Source organism: Gymnoscopelus braueri, assembly GCF_963280865.1.
Source record: "Gymnoscopelus braueri genome assembly, chromosome: 15".
Taxonomy (NCBI): Eukaryota; Metazoa; Chordata; class Actinopteri; order Myctophiformes; family Myctophidae; genus Gymnoscopelus; species Gymnoscopelus braueri.
The window spans coordinates 38429728-38457277 of NC_137620.1; the positions used below are offsets into that span (position 1 = coordinate 38429728).

General features: G+C 40.4%; 1 protein-coding gene and 1 long non-coding RNA gene across 3 annotated transcripts; one reads left to right on the forward strand and one right to left on the reverse strand.

The window, feature by feature from the left end:
* Positions 1-1401: 1401 nt before the first annotated feature.
* On the reverse strand, positions 1402-27361 carry LOC308101186 (inactive tyrosine-protein kinase 7-like). Of its 2 annotated transcripts, none has more exons than XR_013934501.1 (21): positions 27232-27361; positions 15438-15479; positions 13647-13808; positions 12984-13085; positions 11097-11357; positions 10446-10463; positions 8917-9075; positions 8699-8800; positions 7108-7368; positions 5303-5503; positions 3992-4007; positions 3791-3888; positions 3526-3576; positions 3339-3354; positions 3138-3235; positions 2890-2940; positions 2689-2704; positions 2485-2566; positions 2305-2355; positions 1880-1943; positions 1402-1761 (listed from the first exon to the last, which is right to left on the reverse strand). XR_013934501.1 is itself a non-coding variant. In XM_080450571.1 (21 exons), the coding sequence occupies exons 1-20, from the start codon at positions 27275-27277 to the stop codon at positions 1906-1908; spliced, it is 1887 nt and encodes a 628-aa protein (XP_080306697.1). In that variant the 5' UTR covers positions 27278-27361; the 3' UTR covers positions 1402-1761; positions 1880-1905. The 2 variants fall into 2 exon arrangements, 1 of the variants encoding a protein (XP_080306697.1); XM_080450571.1 differs by having other exon boundaries at positions 2485-2582.
* Positions 20436-22341, forward strand: LOC308101195. The gene is made up of 2 exons (XR_013934503.1): positions 20436-21151; positions 21653-22341. It is a non-coding gene; the product is annotated as an uncharacterized lncRNA (long non-coding RNA).
* Positions 27362-27550: the final 189 nt, after the last annotated feature.

Genomic DNA, 27550 nt, shown 5'->3' on the forward strand with positions numbered 1-27550 from the left:
AATCCAAAGATCTAAGCTGTGTGATGTATATATTTCGAGTTAAGACCATTCATATCAACCCATGTCTCTTCACACTCTAGCAATCATTACACCTGGTGAAAGCTAGCCTGTCATTCATTGGCTGCTCATGCAGTAATCATGCAGTAATCCTGGTCTCTATACTGCCTCCCCCTGGTCAGCCGGGGCGCCTGATGGAGGGGAAAGGAACTGATTGGAAATATCGTGTTTCTTCCATGCGCTACGTCCTACCGGGGAAACTCCCCCCTGTCGGGTCATAAGAAGTGGCTTGTTTGCTCGACATACGTTGAAGGAAGCATGAGCTCAGTTCGGGGCTCTCCCCAGGCTGGCAGAGGGAGAGTAGCGCCCAGGATTACAAGCTTAGGCATTGGCACTGGGTGAAAAATGGGTTACAAAATCGTGGGATTTTTTTTTTTACAATTAGTACAAAGCAAGAGTAAAAAAGTGCACCTTGAGCTGTATGGTCGTTGCATGTAATGGGAGTTTGTTTCAAATTATCAGCCCATAGAAGAAAAGCTGCTTTGCCATGTTTTTTAGAATAATTTTTTCGCACATTGACGAGGACACTGACCTCATGGGACAGTTTGGACAGGCAATCGGAAAGGTAGAAAGGTGTTATAAGTGCTTTAAAAACAAGTAAAACATCAAAGTTACCGGGAGCCAGTGTAAAGATGCTAAAACTCGAGTGATATGTTCTCTCATCTTAGTTTTTGTTAAAACTCTGGCTGCCACATACTGATCAAGTTGCAATCTGTCAGTGCTTTTCATTGGATGGCCATAAAAAAGTGCATCGCAGTAGTCAAGCCGTGGTAAGACAAAAAGCGTGGATCAGCATGTTTGCATCCAAAATATACCATTGAAAGATTATTTAAAAATTTACTTTGGTTTACAGTAATTGAAAAGGTTTCACAGTAGGATTTTAAGAAATGTGGGCCCAGGGGTTTGAGTGTTTGCTCAGACCATTGGAAAATTAGAAGGAACATTGCATGACTGTCCTTGGATGGTATGGTATAAGAGAGTTTACACATCAGCCTGAAAACAAAAATGTTTTAATTGAACTGCAAATACAAGCAGAGAACTGATGCACCCTATTCATTCATACAAGACGTATTACATTGTATTAACAAACTGAAGCTAAATAACATTTATTCAAAAAATAACACCTTGAAAAACCTATTAGCATAAACAGTTGAATGGGAACGGAGCAGAGATCCGCAAATGGCAACAAACCGCTCCGATCCCATTGAAAAGCATTGGCAGAATCCACCACATAGAAGAATCAAAGTTCGTGTGACCAATGTGTGCCAATGCTTTGTCAATGCAAATGCGTGGATTCATGGTCTTGCACATTTTTTCCAAGAATCCACGCATTTGCATTGACAAAGCACTGGCAGATTCCATCCCAGAGGTAAAATAAAAGTGCGGTGGGACCGTGCCCTTAGGGCTCCGTTTCCTATTGAAAAGCCCGCATAGGTAGAATTAAAGTTCGGCGTGACCGGGCCCTTAAAGTAAAAAAGTATTTTGTATATCACAATATATACAACAGAGAGACAAAATATCGCAATGTGAGTTTTTTTCCAGTATCGTGCAGCCCTAGATTTTACCCTGCATTTATTGGTTATAAGATCCATTTGTATGGTTACATAATTATATAATGTTACACAGCATTAATTGAAGTGGTGAAGAGCCATTTGCACTTGTCCACGTGTCATGTTTGTTGGGCTGTCCTACACGTCTCCGGAGCTGAAACAAAGTTACAGTAAACATTTAAAACGGGATACAGTGTCATTGAACTTGCAGTAGTCTGACATTTTGTCTACTGCTTTTCCTTAACTGTGGAATGTGGAAAAAGTGCATTCACCTCTCATTCAGTTTGTCAGAACTTTGTCATTCTTGGTTTCTTGGTTCGCTGAGACTCAACAGGTCTGTAATTAAAATTTAGCAGAAATGAAGTAGAAAACAACATGTAATCTACTGCTGTCACTTACATGAATCGACAGAGATCAATAGTGTAAATTAAAAAATAACAATATATGAAAAAACAGGTCACATTTTATAGGCAGTTTCTGCATAAGAAACCATGTGATTGCACTGTCAGACAGAAAACAAAATTAACAGAGCCAGACCCTCTCAAACCACCAAGTTATTGTACTTAGCAGGGAGTGCTAAAACATTTGTGATGCATCTGAGCCTGAAAAAATGACACTCCTGACATATATTCCACATTATAACCAAATGAACTGAGATTACAGTTATTGGATTGGATGAATAAAAAGTATACTGTACCATTTGCATAATCATCAGAGTGCTTGATTACACCATAGAAGCTTGTGTTGCCTAAAGTTAAACAAACGTTATAAAAACATAGTTTCATGATGAATGATTTATTTTTATTTTAGTTCAAAATAGAACCAGTTGGCCATGTCAGATGTGTCCTTAATCAACATGATTGGTTCAAAGACTGACCGTGCTGCAGTGGGAGGTACACATCATCAGGAGCTGCACTTTGATTGGTCCTCTGATCTGCAGCTGAGCCCTGATTGGTTCCCTGAAATTCAACGGGCCTGTAATTAAAAATATATGCTGTATTTGGGAGAAATTAAATAGAAAACCAGTTGGAATCTACTGCTGTTATGATGATGAATACACAGAGATCAATACTGTACTTACGTGACATAAAATGGATCTATAAAAAAAAGAGTGGGGTAAGTTATACCATAAACCGTTGAACCAAATAAAAACATACAGGCCTAACAAATCAAGTCATATTTGAACCTGAAAGAAATGACACTCCTAATATTAATATTTCACAATAAACGCATATGAAATTAGATAAATATCATTGCATTGGATCTTTAAAAAGTACATTACCATGTTCATAATCATCAGGGTGCTGGATTATTCCATAGACGCTGGTGTTGCCTAAAGGTAAGCATCAATGTGTCAATTATATCAAATATGTTTTACTTTACTTAATTCTTCTGCTAAACAAATGCAAAACGAACTGACAGACTAAGGTACTTCGATAAAGGACATTCATTGTTTAATGATGATTTATTTTTAATTTGAACCAGTTGGCCTTGCCAAAAGTGTCCAACATGATTGGTTCAAAGACTGACCGTGCTGCAGTGGGAGGTACACATCATCAGGAGCCCCACTTTGATTGGTGTTCTGTTCTGTAGCTGAGCCCTGATTGTTTCCCTGAGACTCAACGGGTCTGTAATAAAAAAATATATATTTGTGAGAAATTAAATATAAAACAACATGGAATCTACTGCTGTTATGATGGTGAATACACAAGAGATCAATACTGTACTTACGTGACATAAAATGGATCTATACAAAAAAAGATTAGGGTAAGTTAAATACCATAAACCAAATAAAAACATACAGGCCTAACAAATCAAGTCATATTTGAACCTGAAAGAAATGACACTCCTAACGTTCATATTTCACAATAAAACCATATGAAATTAGATAAATATCATTGGATTGTACATGCTGTACCATTTTCATAGTCATCAGGGTGCTGGATTACTCCATAGACGCTGGTGTTGCCTAAAGGTAAACATAAGCATCAATGTGTCAATTATATCAAACATGTTTTACTTTACTTAATTCTTCTGCTAAACAAACGCAAAACAAACTGACAGTTCTAAGGTACTTCGATAAAGGACATTCATTGTTTAATGATGCAAGATTTATTTTTAATTTGAACCAGTTAGCCTTGCCAGAAGTGTCCTTAATCAACATGATTGGTTCAAAGACTGACCGTGCTGCAGTGGGAGGTACACATCATCAGGAGCCCCACTTTGATTGGTGTTCTGGTAATCAGCTGAGCTCTGTTTGGTCCCCTGAGACTGAACAGGTCTGTAATTATAATAAATACGTATTTAGAAGAAAATAAGTAGAAACAAGATGGAATCTACTGCTGTCATGTTAATGAATAGACACAGATCAATACTGTACTTACCTGACACAACATGGATCTGTAAATTAAAAAGATAAGTTGGACCATAAATCTTTAAAACTTTAAATTGTTTTTACATAGTACTCACCAGTATGGTTTATGACGAGTTGGCCAGTTTTTGTAATCCAGATGTAATCCTCAAATGACTAAGTACTCAGTGTGTTTTTATGTAGAGCTGTTCACTGATTATAATGTACAGTAGTAATCAGTTAATGTAATATTACTCAGTACAGTATGTTTCATGAAGATCTGCTCAGTGATTATAATGTAGATGTAATCCATCAAATGTAAATAGTACTCAGTTGCAGTATGGTGTTGTTACTCTACCTCTCCTGTGTTAAGCTCCATGTGTCACACTCAAAGCAACATACTGTATTTCACTTTACTTTTATCTGGCTCACTGTCTGTCCTACAGTCTGCAGCAGAGAAACAGTCCAGGGTTCGATGTTAAGTATTTTAAGGTATGGCTCTGGAGGAGGCAGAGCCTTATAGAAGAGGGTCTGTGTGTCTGGCTATGTGTCCGGAGCTAATCTCGCTGTTGTTGTGTGTTGTGCACACTGCCATTAGTCCGCAGAAGTACCAGAAGTTTGTTTGTTTTCACGTTTAAAACTTTTTGAAATATAAAATGTTCATACTGGAAGTCAGTGGGGCTCTGAACGGGCTGAAACCTTTTGCCCAAATTTGTCATGATAGATGACCAGTGTGATCAATATGATCAATATTATCAGTGTGATCAATATGATCAATATTAGTGTGATCAATATTCAGTGTGATCAATATGATCAATATATTCATGTGATCAGTCAGTGTGATCAATATATTCAGTGTGGTCAGTGTGATCAATATGATCAGTGTGGTCAATATATTCAGTGTGATCAATATGATCAATATATTAATGTGATCAGTCAGTGTGATCAATATATTCAGTGTGATCAGTGTGATCAATATGATCAGTGTGATCAATATGGTTTGAGTGATTGATTGATGTTTTTATTGATATAAATGCATAAACATGACCATATGTATTTGTGCATCTGTCAAAAGGATAAAACACAAAACGGCTTGAGAGCTTATTTCCATTGCGGTCCTTTGAGTGCAAATGTGTGTTTAATGTGAGTGCCATGTTTTTTTGTTTTTGTTTTTTGTTTGTTTGGTTGACAGATACAAATACATTCATGATCAATATCATTATCATTAAAGCGGAGTGTTCTTTCGTACTAAAGAGTGTGTTCATCCCAAACAGCAAAAGGAACAGTTACATCTCATCCTGTAGAATCTTACAGCTTCTCTAATGTCTGAACATCATCAACGTACCTCTGTATTTCTTCCAAAAACACAGGCCCAGAATCAGCAGAAAGATGGAGACTCCAGCCCCCATCAGAGGGTAGAAATACGGAGGGAGAGAGGAAGGGGTAGGGAGAGTCAGAGATGGAGGGAGAGAGATAGAGGGAGGGGGAGATAGATTGGGAGGGAGAGAGATAGAGGAGTGGTTGTTGTCTTTGGAGGCCGGAGAATCTGAAGCATGAGACATATTCCTTTTAAACAAATATTTCAAGAGGTGTGAATCTCTTTTAAATGTAAATAATGTTGTTACAGCCAGCCGTATTTTGTATTATATTCTGCATTGTAGTATTCTGTATTTTCCTTTGTTCTAAGGTGGAGAGTTGGTGAGAGGTGGAGACTGAGGCCTTGATTATAAATGGACTGACACCTGTGACACAGGGAGTGGATTGGCTGGGGGCCACACCCAGTCTCCTATAAAGCTGATTCTCTAACGTCGCTGAACATATTCAGCGGACTATCAGCTTCGGCACCAGAATATCACTTCCTCTGTCCTGTCCTCTCACCCCACCAAACCCTCTGGTCTTCATCCCTGTTGGAAAAGTCCTTAAAGACTGGGCTTTGTAGCCACCGTGTTGGCAATGTACATTTTGTCCAAGATCCAAGATTAGTTTATTTTGGGATTCATAATACTGATCACAGATTGGGTTTTCTAGGGATGGACAATGTTGATTGGACTGTGTGTGTGTGTGTGTGTGTGTGTGTGTGTGTGTGTGTGTGTGTGTGTGTGTGTGTGTGTGTGTGTGTGTGTGTGTGTGTGTGTGTGTGTGTGTGTGTGTGTGTGTGTGTGTGTGTGTGTGTGTGTATTTTTTTTGGAAGGGTCACTTTATTTTTTACAAAAGCTGGTGGTTTATGTTTTGTGGTATGGGATAAAATAATTATATGTTGGCAGAAAAAAAGAGGCTATAAAATATTTTTTTTTAGGGGATGACATTTTTTTTAAAAGGGAAGGATTTTTTATAATAAAGCAAATATAAAAAAAAGTCATCCCCCCCCAAAACAATCCTTCCCCTTTTAAAAAAGTCATCCCATATTTTTTTTTATAGCCTAGTCTTTTTTTCTGCCAACATATTTCTTTTTCTCATACCACAAAACATAATCCGCCAGCTTTTAAAACTAAAGTGACCCTTCAAAAAAATGTACCTACCCTTAAAACAATCTACCTAGTAATGTCCCTTCAGGGGCTCTGTACCGAATGGATAAAATTGTTCAATAGAGAGCTGGAGAGACCCCCGTTAACTGAACAACAGCAATGATTCCTAAGAGCTCCAGGGTGGGGGTAGTTATCAGTGTGAACCAATCATAAAACAGCTGTGGGCTGGCACACAAGAAATGGCTGGTTGGGTGGGGGGGTGACATTAACATTTAAGTCAATGAAACTACCTGGGTGCAAAGCATCACAATTGGATTGTGACAAGCGGTAGGTGGTTTGAAGACACCACTTTTGGTGTACAATGACCAGTCACAGCTTTTTAGAGTTACATGGTAGAATAAACATTATCTCTTTCTTTCTCCCATTGGGGGGGAATCGGCCGCATCGCACATATAGACGAGCTGTCCAAACACAAAGCACAATCTCTGTACATAATATAGCATCCTGTTTGCTCCATGCCACACCTCATTTTATGACCAACACGCCCATGAGCGCTAAATAGGTGCACGATCATTTGGTATTTAGACAACGCCATGCATAAAACTGACAACTGCACTGGTCGTAATGTAGCAATGACAATTGCGCTGTAATTTATTAATTCATTATTATTAAATAAATGTGTCACCTCTCACAACCATCCTGCTCTCTGGTGACTCTCCAAGGCCAGAGATTATACACTTGTAGAATCCTTCATCAGACTTGGAAACATTGTGGATGGTCATCTGTCCTGTAGACCCAGTCCTGATGAGGGATCCATCTTTATTGAAATCAGCTGGGAGGCCAGAGGTTGGATTACCAGTTGTCTTGTCTTTGGACAGGCAGTGGAGTGTGACATCACTTCCTTCCATCACAGGAAGTACAGGACTCTCCAGGATCACATCTCCACCTAGAACCAACAGCAGGTTGAGTTATGAGCATGTGATGGTTGGTGTCTCGCTGTCTCCACAACCTACTGTAGATCAGTGTATATCAACCCTGGCAAACGTCCCAATTTTGGGCCGGGGCTACTGCTGAGGTGTGCCGCGCCGTTTGAAGGAGGTTTTTTTAAACAATAACAATAATCAGGCATGCAAACAGCCCCGAGATGAAAAGGGTGACAACATGCTGTTTCTTTTCGGGTCAGGTGTCACACTATTGCCCTATTTGGATTCAAAACGGCTAGTGGAAGCTGAAAAGCTACAAGTTTGCATGTCTGAATAATGCAAAAACAGAAATATTTGTTTGCATTTGCTTTTTTTCTCCCCCATATATTTTCATGATAAAAAAGTGCGTATCGTATCGAAGTTGTGTGCCCAATATCGTATCGTATCGTTTCGTGAAATGTGAAAATCGGCACACCCCTAGTGTGTTTATATAGATATACCGTATATATATATATATAATTATATATACCGTATATCTAGGTGTGCCCTGGGATTTTTTGGCTATGCCAGGTGTGCCTTGGCACAAAAAAGGTTGATAGACACTGCTGTAGATGACACCTGCAGTTGTCATCAACCAATCAAAATGGTTCACTTATACTTAAAGTCCAGCTGCAATGTTTTTTTTTGCTACCTAATGCTAATGCTAATGTAGTATTTTGTGGTATTTCCCAGTAAAACAGAGGCTGGTTGTGTCTCAGCCATTCACAGTTTCAGCCAACCATCCCGTCCCTTCGGGCTATGCAATGCAATTACACTGCCTTGTGTCGGCACTCGCAAGGCAAAGAGTGAAAGGCAGTGCCGAAGCACGTTTATACTTCATTGCCTATTTCTCACCACAAATGTTTTGAGATACATATTTTACATATACTGTTTAAGTTTAAAACAATAATGTTTGTAATGCACCATCTGGCTGTAATCTTCAGAAATCAATGGTTAACTTCCGCTGGTTAATTTCAATCAAAAAGTAACTTCCTGACCTTTAGGGAGAGAGAGTCAAAAGTCAGGACTGTTCTTTAAATCCACAGACACACTGCCATGAAATTAATCTTTGCTTTGGAGAACATTTCTTTCAGTGGGTCATTCATTTGGTCAAGAAGATCTGCTGCAGTTCAAACCAGGTATCAGAAAGGGGAAGATAGATGATTTAAAGATGGCATGGTTGTTGGTGCCAAACGGGTTGGTCTGAGTATTTCATAAACTGCTGATCTACTGGGATTTTCACGTGTGTGTGTATATATATGTATATATATATATATATATATATATAGTTAGTTGTAATTATATTGATTGTACCAGAGATCAACATTTTGATGGACCAGCTGAGCTCTCTTGACTCGGACTGACACCAATAAACTCCACCATCCAGACGATATAGGGTTATGGTACAGGACACTCCTAAACAGAATCAAAATAGAAAGAAAGAGGGGTTTTAGTAAAAGCTCTCTCTCTCTCTCTCTCTCTCTCTCTCTCTCTCTCTCTCTCTCTCTCTCTCTCTCTCTCTCTCTCCGTACCTTTGATGGTTCCCCATTTATTGTTGCAGGTTCCACTATCTCTCTCACTCGTTCTTTTCACAGACCAGCCCGGCACAGAGTTTCCTTCTTCCTCACAGCTCAGTAAGATGGACTCACCTAGAAAGAACTGAGATCTTTCTGGACTGACTCTCAGAGACACTGGAAGAATTGAAGGGGGGAGGGAGAGAAAGAAAGAAAGACAGAATCAGAAAGGGATGAGAGGGAGAGATACACCATAACTGTAGAAATATGTGTTATGATCAGATGTGAACTGATAACATTAACATTAGATGAAACAACAGCAATACATCTGATTGACTGTAATGTCTCCATCTGTGGAAGTCTGTTACAGATCATCTTTTGTTTTGTTGTACACAAAACACATAACTACTCTCCTCGACACACGTACTGTAGGGTAAAACAAGTTGGATCTTGTGGCTCTCATGATCCACATGGGAACAGTGAGGCTTCATGTGGATCATGAGAGCAGCCTGCATGTGACGTCAGCCATGTCTTTATATATATTGATGAATTGAATACATAAGACCACAATGGAAACAAGCCCTCAGGGCTTTTTGTGTTATTCTTTTGGCATTCTTGTATAATTGTACCGCTGTACCTTTTGCAAACTGTCTGCTAATAAAGTATTCACTCAATCACTCAATCAATCTCAGTCTAATCCGAGCACCATCATTTAAGATGTTCAAATATATACTATATAAAACCTACTTGAAAAAATGCATGGAAATACTAAATTGGCCTACTGACAGTGTGTACAAGAAATGTGGCACTGATCTGTTCAGTGGTTTACAGGACTTGAGACAAAAACAGAGAAAGACACACATACAGACACACTTGTACACGGCTAGCCCTTCTGCAGAGCCACACTGTAAAAATGCATTCCATCACCCACTGAGAAAATCACTAATTCTATGCCTGAGTTCCATTGTGTGGAATCACACAATTACTGGGTTAAAATGAGCAGATCCATTTTTTTTTTGAAAAAAACTTTTTTTCCTCGACCTAGTGGGAATATGCGTGCAACATTTCACAGAAATCGCAAGCTGTGTTCATGATTTGAGGCATTTTGTTCAAAAAGGACCACTTTTCCAAACTTTGGAAGACAATCTTAGCCAATCAGGATGGAATATGAAAAATCTGACGGATCTGTTTGGTTTAATGACTGTGGACCGATTTGCGTGATGTTTGGACAAAATCTGTATGAGTACTGTCAAAAAATGTGTTTTGCAAGAATCAGCCTCCTGGTGGCGCTATAACAGGCCCATGTGCAAGGTTTGGGGCAGAGATTGTGCTTTGGCATCCAAGGAGTTTCGCTGCAATCAAGCCAACGGTGCCGGAGATTAGCTGTTCACAGACGGACACATGGACGGACGGACAGGGTGCAAAACATAGTCTCGGCCATGCCTTCGGCCTGGTGGAGACAATTAAGGTTTATTGTGTATTAACCAGATGGTTTCAGATGGCTTCTTTCATACTACCCATAATGCAGTAGATTGAAGTTGTCTCACCATCAGCGAGATGTAGCTCTGTGTGGAGAGAGAGAGACAGACATTGACATATCAGTTATGTTCTTTATTTAATCCACCTATTAAAGTATGACAGAGACAATGCAGATATTTGACTTCTGCTGCTGTCCATTGACCAGAGACAGATAAAGTCTCCAGGAGGCTATGGATTCACAACATTCTTACATGAAAAGAGGTATTTGAATATATTCAATCAGCTACTTACTGAAATAAATGCACTATGGATAATAATCTAGCCCAGATCATTATTTTTTAAACCTCAATGCAGTGTCTCTCAGCAATATTATCTACTATGTTGAATGTGTGTTGTTGAATTTGGATGGATTTCGATTGCAAGCAGTGTGTGCACGTTGAGTAACATGCACTTGAGTAATGCAGGTCAAAACAGGTCTAAGGAGCAATTGCTTTCTGATTTTTATCACCCCACCTAGGATAGCAATGTGCCAAACTACACCACCTTTTAAGACCAACCATGGATGCAGGTGAAATATTTAATGTGGACACTATATGAACATGGCAAATGCATCTGTTGGAACAATGACAATTGCCTTTTGGTGCCAATTTATGCCAGGTTGCAAGATAGAGCCCATAGTCTTAATTTATGTATTCAGTATTATTGCTTGACTATCTCACCTCTCATATCCATCCTGCTCTCTGGTGACTCTCCAAGGCCAGAGATTACACACTTGTAGAATCCTTCATCAGACGTGTAAACATCCTGGATGGTCATCCCTCCTGTAGACTCTGTCCTGATGAGGGATCCATCTTTATAGAAATCCGATGGGAGGCCAGAGGATAGTTTACCAGTTGTCTTGTTTTTGGACAGGCAGCGGAGGGTGACATCACTTCTCTCCGTCACAGGACGTACAGGGCTCTCCAGGATCACCTTTCCATCTAGAAACAACAGCAGGTTGAGTTATGAACATTTAGAACAAACGGCCAGTTGAGTTACTGCATGAACATGTAGAGTTGACACAGACAAATATGCCCATATGGACATGACTGATGTCACTGTACTGACATCACAGTGCAGTCATATATGACTGACGTCATACACTGCGTGCTTATTCACCCTCACAATAGCCTCGGAAACCCATGCCTTATTTTTTTGTTTCAAATGAAAGAAAGCCTGGGGGAACCTTGCAGGAACGGTGGTTTAGGAGTGGGAGTGAACCTTGTTATCTCCTAACCAATCAGAGTGCAGTTGTTCCGTGCACAGCCCGGGGGGGGGACATAGATTGGTGAAGCAATAGGAAGCGGGCGCAAGGCTTTGGATCTGCCCTTCAAGACCTCAGATAGGGCTGGCTCCTCCAGTCTACCCTCACAATAACCCAGGTGCCGCTGGGTTATAGACAGACATGCACAGTGCTATTGTCATATTACTGATGTCATAGCACTGACGTCATAGACTGGCCTCCACATACCTTGGACCTATACTTCACCTGTGCAATGCATCACGGGCTACCTATAGCTATATTATTGATTATATTGTACATTCCATTAATTGTTCTATTTAATTGTGTTTTTTCTGTTTAGTTTCCATTACTATTCTATAATATATATCCACTCAATACACGAGTGGTAAACAAAAGATTACTTAATAAATGTACAAAAAGCCAGAGAAGTGCCATCATATCACATCGCTTCGATATCGTTTACGATAGTCAGTCACTCATATTTGATACAGTCTGTAAAATAATGCTGCATCTGCCTGCAAACATGGAGGTGTGGACTGTGAATGATGGAGCTATTATACCTGACCCGTCTTCATAGCAGCATATAAAACAGTTCCAGGTTAATTGTAGTAGTTATAAACCATTACAAACCTTTTTTTATTGGGCTCATTAAGGTATAGAGTAAAAGGGCACAATAACATTAAGCATTTTCATAAAACCTGTATTTTGCACTACAGAATAGCGTCACATATGGATTTCTTTGGCTATAGATTTATTTTGCCCTGTTTGACCTTGTGTTACCCGGCTTTCCACACAGAGGAAAGCCTGGTTTTCATTCCGTACTGACTTGGTCTAGGCCACGGCTATCTAGAAATGGTTTCCAGATGCCAGAGCCGCATTGTTTTTGTTCCCCCATATGAATGCTGAATCGAGTAGTCTAGTCTCGCCAGTTGCGCTAAGAGTTGGAATCAAAGATGCATACCAAACAAGCAGTCTGGGATGACTGCTGCGAACAACAGCAGTTATTGCTGCCCTTGATCACAACGCCCATATCGCAATATAATAATAGGTCTGCATGAATAAACAAAACCATCATTTTGTGCTGACAAACTATATTGTGGATTTAGTTACTTTTCTAGTCATTTTCATCACTTCTTTGCATTTGACATAGTTTCTGTAGCCTAAAGTAGCCTGACAAGCTACTTTTCTCAGTACTTGATACTGTAACTTAAGTATTTACTTTTTAATCTTTGTAATCTAACAAGTTACTTTTAAAAGCATATGTTACCCAACAGTGGTTAGCAAAGAAAAAGATACCATTACAATATGGAATAAATGATTGTACCAGGGATCATAATGTTGATGGACTTGCTGCTTTCTCCTGACTTGGACTCACACCAGTAAACTCCACCATCCCAACGATACAGCGCCACGATACAGGTCCCTCCTACACAGAATCACAATGAAAAGAAAGATTTCAGTTAAAGCTATCTCACTCACACACACACACACACACACACACACACACACACACACACACACACACACACACACACACACACACACACACACACACACACACCATACATACTAGTGATGCGCGGGTTGACCCGTAACCCGCGGGACCCGCGGGACCCGCGGGTCAACCCGCGGCGTGGGTGGGTCGAGTCAGAATTTCAGAGGCAATTATGCGGGCTGCGGGTGAGCGGGTCAGCCGCTCTCACACGCAAAAAATAAAATAAAAATCACATGCTCTTGTTTTGTCTTTATTCCTAATAAGAATAAGAATAATAACAATAAAACAGTTTGAATACACTTGGGGATTATTTTCTGACCATGATTTTACAGAATTATAGGTAAAATCGCGGGTCGCGGGGCGGGTTGAGCCATAGATTTATATATGGGTTCGCGGGGCGGGTTGAGGCGGGTTGGGTTCCGTGGCGGGGCGGGTCATGAAAAAACCCGACCCGCGCATCACTAATACATACATACATACATACATACATACCATTGATGTTTCCCCATCCATTGGCGCAGGTTCCATTCCCTTTCTCAGTGGTCTGTCTTTTCACAGACCAGCCTGGCATAGAATTCCTTTCTTCCTCACAGCTCAGTGAGATGGACTCACGTACAAAGAACTGAGCTCTCTCTGGACTGACTCTCAGAGACACTGGAAGAAGAGAGTGGGGCAGGGATGAGTCATGAGGGGGAGAGATAGGTACAATCTACCTGTAGACATATGGCCCTCCTTTATCAATGGAGTGTAAAAAACAGCTTATTATTTTTCCTTAAATTTGCCCGTAGGTGAAGTGAGATTTATCAAAGGATCCTATACAGCCATCCTAGCGTTTGGTCGGAGCTCTGATAAATCTGACGGCTGAAACCGAGCGTCATTTAAATAACACGCCCTTAAATATTCTCGAAACGCCCCGGTTTTACGACATGAAGAACCGGAATACGGCCAAAAAAAAGCATGGAAAAGAGTTTCCCCCGCCCGCCTCACTGCCTGTCAAGTCACACACGCACACGCACTTACCTACACTTTCATGTATATTCCGTAATAGTACAATCTTTGTCAAACATTAATGACAGATTATGACACGCTACTGTAAATTTGGAGACCTCACTGTCCATCAAAAGATTACAGCGGTGCTGTTCCGCGCCAGTCCCGACTCCCGAAAATGCTCTCGCACAAGCGCTCGTATATTTTGAAAATAGCAGATCTGCAAGCTCACAACGTATCGCGATGTGAGGCGGTGTGAGCTTGTAGATCTGCTATTTTCAAATAGCCAGTGCAGCCAGATCTGCAATCTTATCTGAATGACTGTTAAAGCAGTTTGTTTAAATGAGTTTATAAAATGTTATCTTTTCACAGGGATTATTTATTATTGTGTTAGATATACATTTTGGAGTGGATACATGTGTCCAGATGTCTGTCAGACGGTCAAACAATGCTGCTCTGCATGTCTACGATGGAACAAACGGGTGTAGCCAAAGTCTACAACTGCCTCAGACCTAGCCTGAGGCTACGAGCTCAATCCATGGTCTTGAAGGGCGGACCCAAACACAGACGCCCGGATTTGTGCGTGGCTTCCTATTGCTTCACCAATCTATGTCCCCGCCTCCCCTCCCCTCCCCCCTCGGCCTGTGCACGGAGCACGCTGACGTCACCAAATTTAGAGCGACGCCCCTCTGCACTCTGATTGGTTAGGAGATAACAAGGTCCAAGACCATCCTTCCTGCATCGCTCCCCCAGGCTTTTTTTCTTTTGTAACAAAAAAAAAAGCCTGGGTTTCCGAGGCTACCTCAGACCTGATGTGAGATCTGAGCGGGCTGCGGGCCGTACGCTAAAGTCAAAGTCAGGATATATTGATAAATGCCGAAAGTTGCGGTGATCTCACCGTACGCCCATTATTTGGTCTACACCGTGTTGATAAATGAGGGCCACTGTGTTCTGATCAGATGTGAGCTACTATCTGTCACTGTAAATAACATTAACATTAGATGAAAGAACAGCAATATATCTGACTGACAGTGATGCCAGTCAGATGTGTGAAAAACTCTAGTGACTGGGACTGGGGCAGCTTATAGGATTGAAACATGCAACCACAGAAAGCACAGGAAACAATGCATTATGGGAAGAGAACAATTAATTTAGGCTATTTGTTGAGGTAGGTTGCAGTGTTGTTTGAAAATCCCTGAATTAATGTTAATTGTGTATTCACAGGATAATTGGAACAAACACATGAAATGGCTTGTCCCATACTACCTATGATGTAGTGTATTGAAATTGTCTCACCATCTGTTTGAGCAGGTCCACAGCAGACGAGGAGATAAAGCACTGTGTGTGTGAGAGAGAGAGAGAGAAAGACAGAGACAGAGAGCCATGAGATGGCAAAATATAGTATAGAATAGATCTTATTTATCTATAGGCTTATTTTAAGCCTTTTTAAATCAATTTAGTTTAGAATGTTTTTTCCTTCTTTTTTTTTTTTTTTACAACAGAGCTTAAAACTGGCACAGCCAAAATATATTAGCTAATCAGCTAATCTCCACAGCTAAACATATTGGAATATGTTTTTCATATAAGCCCAAAAATGATTAGCCTCATATATGAAATATTGAAAACCAAACTAAGGAGCCAGTTACTCCACAAAACACCAGCAGTAATATTCAGTCCAGTGCTTAATAATTCACATGCAGTACTGGGACACACAGGACAACAAAACAACAACACACAGAAAGAGGAATTAGAAAAATACTGTGCAGCATAAGTATTACAGTACTAGAGTTTACCTGCGAACTTTAAAATGTGTGTGTGTGTGTGTGTGTGTGTGTGTGTGTGTGTGTGTGTGTGTGTGTGTGTGTGTGTGTGTGTCTGTGTCTGTGTCTGTGTGTGTGTGTGTGTGTGTGTGTGTGTGTGTGTGTGTGTGTGTGTGTGCGCACGCGCACTATTGGTTGTGACCACAGGATGGTGCTTCTAGTGCAGTCTTTCGTGAGCCTAAGCATGCATGCAATAACTCGCCCCTAGCTACTGCCACTGGCTAACCCCAACTGATCAAGGAAGTGTGCGTGTGTGTGCGTGTGTGTGTGCGTGTGCGTGTGCGCGTGTGTGAGAGAGAGAAAAGAGAGTGTGTATAGAGAAAAGAAACAATGGATATAGGTACCCGTTTCACACAAGACCAGAAACAATGGTAAACTAGAAAAAGTGCTCCTCGGAGCACAGGTCTCCGCCAGGTTAGGTAGGTTATTGTGGCCTCCTGGTGGCGCTATAATAGGCCAATGTGAAAAAGGTGCCATTTCTTCTTGGGCCTTTCACAGCAATCGGACCTTGCATTCATGATTTGAGGCATTTTGTTCCAAAAATGTGTTTAGCTAAATTATACCTGCTGGTGGTGCTATAACAGGCCAATGGGAAAAGGGTGGCATTTCTTTCTCGGCCTAGTGGGATTGTGCGTGTGAAATTGCACGGAAAGCGCAAGCTGCGTTCATGATTTGAGGCATTTTGTTCAAAACGGACCAATCCTGCACATTTTGGAAGCCAACTGATGGATATGTTTTGTGGACCAGATTGATATGATCTAGAAATATCAATCTAACCAGCTAAATCACTATAGTGGTGTCTTTTTGGGCCTATACTTCAGTTTGTTAAACGTGCCTTTTGTAAGTCTACTTTATTTTCTCTTCCAAGGCCATGTAGCTGGCTCCATAGTTGTTATCTGCTGCCGGCTCCATATGTTTCCAAATCAGTCAACGCTTTGTGCTTTTATGTCAAATGGTGTGTTTAATGTCCTAATGACCTGTATATCTGTACGATGACGATATATCTGCATGACCTGACATCGTCACTAATTCCCTTTGTCAGCTGTCATCCTGTCACAGATAAAACCGAGCACATGTCCCTATGATATCGAAGGAATAACTTGTTTATGGAACCGAGAATTGTACACAAGGACACCATAAGATGAACAACAACTTATTATTATGACAGCCAGACGCCTGTCCATCCTACGACTCCATCCTACGTCTGAGGGTCTTAAAGCCAATCATGAGGATGCATCATGCACCTACAGTATGTCTGATGTCATTGAAGTCCAACTGTGTATAAATACCATTGTTTGTTATTGTTACATTAGTGTGATTGTTATTCTTGTCTATAACTTGTACTGTCCTCGTGAGCACGCTCTGAGCAATACAGAATTGTTTCATCCTTGGACTTTCATCCGTTCTTGTCTGACTCTCATTTCTTTATGTCGACTGGTCAAATCTTGGGGTCTTGAACGAAACCATCTTCTTTCTTGGGCTCAGCCCTATTTATAGGGTTCATATTTTAACCCTATCAATGGTCCTTCGATTACGGTTAAACACCCACCTGAAATTATAATTATTATAATTTTGTCTCGGCCGGTGTGTTTAGAATCAGCTTTCAATTTTATTTTATTTTTAATTCCTTTTGGGTGACGACTCAGCGTGAATTTAGAAACAGTTTTTATCCTTTCCTTTTTCTTTACCCCTGCATCTTCCTTGTTCCGGTCGACACTGAGAGGGCTCTGCTTTGCGTATTTTTCGCGCGGTGAGACTTCCTTATCAGCTGCCCCGGACTCCGGCAATTTGGGTATGTCACAGTTCTGTATTACTCACACGAGAAGTTGACAGTACAAATCTTTGTTATATGTTTGTCTTTGTTTCTGTTGTTTTATGTGCTTGCTGATTGCTTTTGGTGTGCTGCACACAGAGAGTATGCTCCGCTCTGTATATGTTTTGCGAAATTGCTTTTTCCCAAGGCTATCTTAATTTTATTACAGCATAAAGTTCCAAAGCGACACTCCTGTATAGGGTCCTGCGTTGACAGCTTATGTTTTGATTGATTACTGTTATTTACTCTATGAGTACATTTTCTGTTTGTTTGTCTTGGATTAATAGTTATATTCGTGCCATTACAACTGTTCTGTGCAAATAAACTCTCTCTCTCCATCCAACTAGACCCATCACCCTGGTTTTATCAAATTGACCTTGGAGTAAACTGCAGCTACTGTGGCCTATTTTCTTTCCCCCCGCCGAGATTATTCTCCCTGCTGCACTTCACTTTACTACTTTGGGTGATTGATTGACACTCTGTTGCATTGTGTCAAATCAAAAAGGAGGGATAGTTTACATTGCATTAACCTTATCACGAGGCTCATTTCCCGTTCTTATCGGACATTTGTATTATTTCTCCCTTTGTAGAGTTGCTGTTACTTTATTTGTTTTAGATCATTTAAACCTTGACACACACAGATACATTCAGTGTGTGCCAAGAAGAGGGGAATTATTATAGTATCATAATATAGTCTAGATACACCATTCAATTATTTTTCATTTTTAAAATTTAATATTTTGATTTCATTCCCGTTTTTCTAGAAACCAGCCACCTTTAACTTCCCCTGTGTTCCTTTGCTCCAGGCAACCTCTGTATCACTAAACCAGCTACAGTATCTCATCCAATAAGCCCCTAAACAACATTCCATAACATCAGCACTGAACAGTTGGTATAATATCTATTCCTTATCTCCTAGGATAAACCACAGCCTGCTGATTTGCGTATTTTTCAGAAACTAGTCATTTAAAACTTTCAATTCCATCCCTGTTTCCATATAGTATAATACAGCGTATTTTCATTATTATCAGTTCAACTTCACATCATGGGGAATCTCATAGCTACAGTTACTTCATACATGGCCGAGCCAGACCTGAAAGTTATTGTCACACAGGCTGTGACCACTCCAGAAAAACAGGTCACCCAATTCACAACACCACGATCACGGGCCAAGCCAACCAAATCAAGGTAATATAACACACCCGGGTTACACCGCTGGGCCTTCGCCACCAGCGACAGGAATCATCTACCCTAGCCCACTCACTTCATGAAATTCAAATTAGAGGTTCATATGTGTCATTATAGTATTGATGAATACCCATCTTGAAATAATCTGATACCTGTTACATTTATATTTACCAAAGGCGATTCAGATTGTTAACCCATTTAGTATTAATCTCTCACATTGGTTGTCTTGTTCCCATTTATATGGGTCCCACTTTCAATTGATAACAGAAAATGTACTCAAATATTCTATTGTAACTTTATATTCTATTGTAACTTTTAAAAACACTTAACACATTGAATGCCAAAAACGGTCCGGACCGTTTTTGAGGGTCCAAACGAGAAGTGCCGAAAACGGTCCGGACCGTTTTTGACCCAATTCTATTTTTATACATGTGGGCCACGTGGGGCGCTAAAACGAAACTTTGACATCACCCAAGCAGTTTCTGAGAAGAAGAGGCTGGATGTGGCTCCATGTCAAAAATCCTTCCGGTCGGCGTTTTCAATGTTATCTCCTTGATTAAAAGCTTAATATCTCCATTTCTTTTTAATGTGGTGGAAACGAGCCGTTTTCGATCGGCGATCACGCTGCAATGGAGGGTCGCGTTGGAAATATTATTGTTCCAGGCGTTAGTCGGGACCCTCCGCCGTCTCGCACGCACGCTTTGTTTACATGCATTTCCGCGTCGGGGCTTCTCACAGCACGAAATGTATAACGCAAGTGGATGGAAGAAATGCTGGCACTCAACGTATCATATTTTAATAAACCTCTGGCACCCAATGTGTTAAAAGGAATTAGTCCTTGATGTTACAGTATGTGCTCGCACACCCCATACCACTGTTGATTTTGTTCACTAATTTTGCTTTGTTTGTGTTTAGTGTCTATCCTCCCTGCTGGTTTTGGGGCCCTGGTATTGGCTGGACACCAACCTATGACCTATGACGCTGGGAGTGCTCTGGATGCCCTCCCCTTCTCTGCTGTGGCACCTGTATCTCCACGACACCCAGAGCACACCAGCGTATTAATTCCATTTGATTATTTGGGATTCATTAGTTCAGTTTCTGATGGGCTGGTCTTAAGTTAAATCTGTTTAATGTTTTTTTTCTCGTTAGTGCAGGCAGATTCACGTTTTGGCTTATAAATAGGCCAATAAATAGGCCTAAACGTGAATCTGCCTAATACAGCGCCACCATGAGGCTGAATTTAAAAAAGTGTAGGGTTGCATTTCTTCCTTGGCCTAGTAGGGATGTGCGTACAAAGTTTCACAGAAATCGGAGGCTTGACTATTTATTATAGTATCATAATATAGTCTAGATACACCATTCAATTATTTTTCATTTTTAAAATTTAATATTTTGATTTCATTCCCGTTTTTCTAGAAACCAGCCACCTTTAACTTCCCCTGTGTTCCTTTGCTCCAGGCAACCTCTGTATCACTAAACCAGCTACAGTATCTCATCCAATAAGCCCCTAAACAACATTCCATAACATCAGCACTGAACAGTTGGTATAATATCTATTCCTTATCTCCTAGGATAAACCACAGCCTGCTGATTTGCGTATTTTTCAGAAACTAGTCATTTAAAACCTTCAATTCCATCCCTGTTTCCATATAGTATAATACAGCGTATTTTCATTATTATCAGTTCAACTTCACATCATGGGGAATCTCATAGCTACAGTTACTTCATACATGGCCGAGCCAGACCTGAAAGTTATTGTCACACAGGCTGTGACCACTCCAGAAAAACAGGTCACCCAATTCACAACACCACGATCACGGGCCAAGCCAACCAAATCAAGGTAATATAACACACCCGGGTTACACCGCTGGGCCTTCGCCACCAGCGACAGGAATCATCTACCCTAGCCCACTCACTTCATGAAATTCAAATTAGAGGTTCATATGTGTCATTATAGTATTGATGAATACCCATCTTGAAATAATCTGATACCTGTTACATTTATATTTACCAAAGGCGATTCAGATTGTTAACCCATTTAGTATTAATCTCTCACATTGGTTGTCTTGTTCCCATTTATATGGGTCCCACTTTCAATTGATAACAGAAAATGTACTCAAATATTCTATTGTAACTTTATATTCTATTGTAACTTTTAAAAACACTTAACACATTGAATGCCAAAAACGGTCCGGACCGTTTTTGAGGGTCCAAACGAGAAGTGCCGAAAACGGTCCGGACCGTTTTTGACCCAATTCTATTTTTATACATGTGGGCCACGTGGGGCGCTAAAACGAAACTTTGACATCACCCAAGCAGTTTCTGAGAAGAAGAGGCTGGATGTGGCTCCATGTCAAAAATCCTTCCGGTCGGCGTTTTCAATGTTATCTCCTTGATTAAAAGCTTAATATCTCCATTTCTTTTTAATGTGGTGGAAACGAGCCGTTTTCGATCGGCGATCACGCTGCAATGGAGGGTCGCGTTGGAAATATTATTGTTCCAGGCGTTAGTCGGGACCCTCCGCCGTCTCGCACGCACGCTTTGTTTACATGCATTTCCGCGTCGGGGCTTCTCACAGCACGAAATGTATAACGCAAGTGGATGGAAGAAATGCTGGCACTCAACGTATCATATTTTAATAAACCTCTGGCACCCAATGTGTTAAAAGGAATTAGTCCTTGATGTTACAGTATGTGCTCGCACACCCCATACCACTGTTGATTTTGTTCACTAATTTTGCTTTGTTTGTGTTTAGTGTCTATCCTCCCTGCTGGTTTTGGGGCCCTGGTATTGGCTGGACACCAACCTATGACCTATGACGCTGGGAGTGCTCTGGATGCCCTCCCCTTCTCTGCTGTGGCACCTGTATCTCCACGACACCCAGAGCACACCAGCGTATTAATTCCATTTGATTATTTGGGATTCATTAGTTCAGTTTCTGATGGGCTGGTCTTAAGTTAAATCTGTTTAATGTTTTTTTTCTCGTTAGTGGTTAGTTTAGTTTTTTATTTTGTTTTGGTAGCTGAGGGGATTCTATTTATGACGACGGGAAAATTATTCTTGGCATAACGGAATCCCACCCTTTTTTTATTTTTTTTATCAACCCATCATTTTTTACTTCATGTTAAATGTCCACCCTATAGTATTTGTTATAAAACCTTCTCCATGTCTGCTCTATGCCTCACAGCATCACTGGTACCCCGGAAGAAGGCAGCCGAGATCCATTCAGATCCAAATTACTGATGTAAAGATTTTTTGTGACCCAAGACCGTATGGGATCAGAGGTCAGTGGATTTCAGGGGGGATCACAACAGAGGTAAGGTGTGCATTTCAACATCTTACGCCTCCTGGGCTCCTCTGAAACTCAAAAAAAATACATTCCTGGTGAATCATGACCATAAAACTTTTTTTTCTGTGATTTTGTTTATTTTATATTTAATTATATGATATACTATATTTAATAAATACCCTTTGTTTTGCGGTTTTCAAAAAAGTTTTTTCACAGAATCAAACGTTTTATGGTCATGATTCACCAGGACCCTGGATGGCTTGATTCTAGGCTTAAATTAATAGATATAAATATTTTTGGAAATGTCAATGGGAAAAATGCATTGAGTATTTTGCAGTGGAACCCGGAAGGGGCGGGAACTGCGATGCTCTATAGCAACGCCATCCTACCGGTAGCTACTGAGTCTCCAGTGAATTCCATTTAAAACAAAAGGACAACTTTTTTTTTTTACAAGAAGGGTTATTTTATTAGTTTGTAATGATAATAATTAAAAGATGAGTGTTAAAACAAAATCATGTATTGCTTTTTATCGTTTTTTAATGATTTAGTGATTTTTAACTGGGGGCGGGGGCATTTGATCCACTGGTAAATAGTCATGAACGCAGCCTCCGATTTCTGTAAAACTTTGTACACACATTCTCACTTGGCCAAGGAAGAAATGCCACCCAACATTTTTCAAATCAGCCTCATGGTGGCGCTGTAACAGGCAGATTCACGTTTTGGCTTATAAATAGGCCAATAAATAGGCCTAAACGTGAATCTGCCTAATACAGCGCCACCATGAGGCTGAATTTAAAAAAGTGTAGGGTTGCATTTCTTCCTTGGCCTAGTAGGGATGTGCGTACAAAGTTTCACAGAAATCGGAGGCTTGACTATTTATTTACCAATGGATCAAATGCCCCCGCCCCCCAGTTAAAAATCACTAAAATCACTATAATGATAGAAAGCAATACATGATTTTGTTTTAACACTCATCTTTTAATTATTATCATTACAAACTAATAAAATAACCCTTGTTGTAAAAAAAACTAAGTTGTCCTTTAAATTAACCCTAATAAGATTCAATATATTCTAATATCAATATTGGGAAAAAAATACTATAGTATTAAGTTTATTATAAAGTCATTTTGAATTCTTTTAAAAGTTTTGAAAATATTTTATCATTTTAACTTAAGATAATTTTGAGCTTGTAGATCTGCTATTTTTTGAAAGTTTTAATTTCGATTTATTTTGGTGTATTTTATCTAATTCTAATATACGCTTCAGAACAAAGATGTTTATTCCTTTTTTCTTTTTCTTTTTTTTTTTCTCATCAGCAAATTAATTCTCTGACACACACTATATTATAGATATATGGGTGTCAAAAGAGGGGAGTTGGTGAATATTTGATTTAAATATGATTTGATTTAAATGTTTAATATGTTTTGTCTTATGTTGTTTCATTTTAGAACGAGAATGTGAGCCTCTCCATTAAATCCAATTCCTAAAAGGTCATAAGGTCCATAAGGTCACAATACCTGCTAATTGTGACATACAGGGCTAAACTTAAATTTTATATCAAGAGTTCTTAACTGTTTCAAACTGCTTATTGTCTCCGCCAGGCCGAAAGGCATGGCGAGAGAGAACGTTTTACCCTCCGTCCGTTTGTCCGTCCGTGTGTCCGTCTGTGACCAGCTAATCTCCGGCACCGTTGGCCCGATCGCAGCGAAACTGTGCATACACACTCCCTGGATGCCAATTCCGAACTTCTGCCCAAATTTTTTCACATGAGCCTTTTATAGCGCCACCAGGAGGCCGATTTGTGCAAAACCCATTTACTCCTACAGATTTTATCCAAACGTCATGCAAATCGGTACACATTATCTCTATAGTCATGTGATCAACAAGGATCTGTCCGATTTTCCATATTCCATCCTCATTGGCTAAGGTTGGCTTCCAAAGTTTGCAGGATTGCTCCGTTTTGAACAAAATGCCTCAAATCATGAACGCAGCTTGCGATTTCCGTGAAATTTCACACGCTAGGCCGAGGAAGAAATGGTACCCTTTTCACATTGGCCTGTTATAGCGCCACCAGCAGGTCTAATCTTAGCAAAACACATTTTTGGAACAAAAGCCTCAAATCATGAATGCAGTGTCTGATTGCCGTGAAAAGCCTAAGAAGAAATTACAAACCTTTCACATTGGCCTAGCGCCACCAGGAGGCCACAATAACGTACCTGACCTGGCGGAGACCTGTGCTCCGAGGAGCACTTTTTCTAGTTTTCAAATACATTTCATGTACACTTTCTGCACACAGTAATTCTGTGTTTAATTCATTTACAGATTAAATAATCTTCCTGGTTAAAATGAGTGACAGAAGCCTCTCTTCTCGCCTGCTCAAGAGGAAAAAGTGGGTCCTATATGTCTGTGTGAGTAAGGGGGGCACATCACGTGAGTTTTTCCCATTATAAAGTTTTTGTAAAAAAAATTATGGACACATTCAGCCCTATTTATAGGGTTCATATTTTAACCCTATCACCAACCTTAGCCAATGAGGATGGAATATGGAAAATCGGACAGATCCATGTTGATCACATGACTATAGAGATAGTGGGCCTCATTTATCAACGCGGTGCAGACCAAATCATGGGCGTACGGTGAGATCACCGCAACTTTCGGCATTTATCAATATATCCTGACGTTGGTTTCAGCCTAGGGTACGCTGAGATCTCACGTCTGGTCGATAGCAGTTGTTGACGTTGGCTGCGCCCGTTTATTCCATTCTAGACCTGCGGAGCAGCATTGTCTGACTGTCTGACAGGCAATTTGAATTGTGCAATGATGCATGATGGAATATGATTACTTTGATTATGGTAAGCTCACATTTCATATCACACACACCATAAATGTAACTTTCACATGCCCCCCCAAAAAATATATATAAAAAATATTCTAAATTTTTTTTTGGGGGGGGGGGCGGGGGGCAGTCAGGGCATTTGGGGGGGCATTGCCCCCCCTTGCCTATGCCTAGATCCGGCCCGGCTCGCCATGCCTTTCGGCCTGGCGGAGACAATGATTAGTGAGTTTTGGACAAATTCCGGAAGAATAGTAGCAAAAAGAGAAAATGCTAAATTACAGAAAATCTAGTAAATGGGGGTGGCCTACATGGGGCGTCATGATCCAAGGAATCTAGGGTTGTTTGTACGACCTACGGCTACGGTTCAAGAGTTATAGGTCAAAATGTAAAAACATGAGGCCGATGTGAAAATATCTTGGGTGGAGTTCCTTGATCTACTGGCTGTGTGCATATAAGTCATTTTCAAGATTAGCTGCGTATACTCATACACAGACAGACTGACACACACACACACAGTTGAAAACATAACCTCTGCCCACGAGTTCCTCAACTATTATAAACGTATACGCTAGCTTCAAACTGAGAAGAATATTTTGACTTGAGTCTAGAAATAGTGGTAAATGCTAAAGATGCTGTTCCGCTAAACAACAAACGCCTCTGCCCAGAACCGACCAGCAGCAGCACAACTCAATTCAACTTCTATTCATGGCAAAATTATGTTTTCAGACAAATACAGTAAATAAATATATACTACAAATACTGTAAAAGAATACAGAATGCCCCTCTGGAAAGTAGAATGTACTGTATGGAAGCAAACAAATGGACAAATTCCAACCTTCATTTATGGCCCAAATGACCCAAAGAAGGGCCAAGGTTGAAAACAAAAACAAAGTTTCACTTAAATTAATAGTAAACACAATCACTGCTGCACATGAGAAAATGAATGAAATGAATCTTTCCTTCAAATATGTCCCCTAACCTTGTTTACCCTTCATTATTTGTCCACCCTTGATTTAAATCTGAAATGACACTAGAATATAGCCTTCAAATATGTATCCTAAAGGTCCCACTCCCTACTCAAAGGGAACTTGACAAACGATGGGAAAATGCGTAGCGAATATTTCACATCAAAATATTAATTTGGTCATGCCTCATTAATTATTCGCCGTACAGATCAACCTCATTGTCTCCCCCAGGCTGGACAGCCGAATCTCACGCAAATTGGTACACATTATTTCTATAGTCATATGATCAAGACGTTTATCATATTTTTCATATTCCGTTCTGATCTACGAGTGGCCCATTTTGCACAAAATGTCACAAATCATGAATGCAGCGTCCGATTGCTTTGGACGCTGTCTGTGGACCACTTTTGGTGGAAACATGTTGGTGAATTAAATAAATCTGTTCCCTCTTATCTGATGTTTTATCCCGTCTGATCCAGGAGCACCTTTTACTATTCTAACTCTGTTGACTTCTACGTCTCCGGTGAGCACCTGGTTGCTTTGTTCTCTCTACAATACAAAACATATTGGAATAAAACTCAGTAGCATCATAAGGTATATTTACAGAGAAAGGAGGGGAGGCGGTGGGGGGCAGAGGATTCTTCTATCAGTGGCCCTTTTTGCACACAATGCCACAAATCATGAACGCGGGCCCGATTGCTGTGAATCTTTGCATGCACACTCACAGTAGGCCAAGGAAGAAACGCCACCCCAAATCTTTCAAATCAGCCTCATGGTGGCCTCAGCCCAATTCACGTTTTGGCCTATAACTCTTGTACAATCAAAATCCACAACAGCAGCTTAAATTAAAACCTGGGACCTACAGTATCAGGCTGGCAGAAAGTTTGGTCTCTCTACAGCAGAGGCGATGTACCTTCTATGATACCGGTAGACCTGTTATGTGCTATGTTACATCTATACCTCAGTCATTAGTAGTTTGTCTATTTTCAGCCTGGGCTTCCATTTGCTAAAAACTAAACCATCCCTCCAGCACTTTTATCACCTTGTTTGGCAATACAATAGGGATGTATTGTCTTGTTAAAATAGCTTTAAATGAACATGAGTTCAAAGCAGAGTGTAAGTGAAAAGCACAATTGTTCTGCATGCTCTGAGATAAGACAAATAAAGTAGCCTACTCACATGATATTATTGAAGTTGATCCAAATTTCATTCTAATACATTTCATTCTGACGAAGTGACTGACTGAAACTCAAGTGAAAGCTACAATGTCACAGAGCCCTCTACATTTGTTGGTTGAAGTGTCCATTTCCTGTTTGGTATAAAACGCTCAGCCAACCACCCACCCACACAAACACAAACACACGCACACGCACACGCACACGCACACGCACACGCACACGCACACGCACACGCACACACACACACACACACACACACACACACACACACACACAACTTACAGAGAACACCTCACCTCACCTCCTAGCACTTCACTTTC

Excerpts from the sequence above, each read along its gene's own strand:
- LOC308101186 (XM_080450571.1), bottom strand. The coding sequence starts at position 27,277 with ATGAAATGTATTAGAATGAAATTTGGATCAACTTCAATAATATCAT. Across the intron at positions 11,358-12,983 it reads CATCAACATTATGATCCCTG|ATGGAAAGGTGATCCTGGAG; the intron begins GTACAATCATTT and ends TGTTGTTTCTAG. Across the intron at positions 2,356-2,484 it reads GTACCTCCCACTGCAGCACG|GCAACACAAGCTTCTATGGT; the intron begins GTCAGTCTTTGA and ends GTTTAACTTTAG.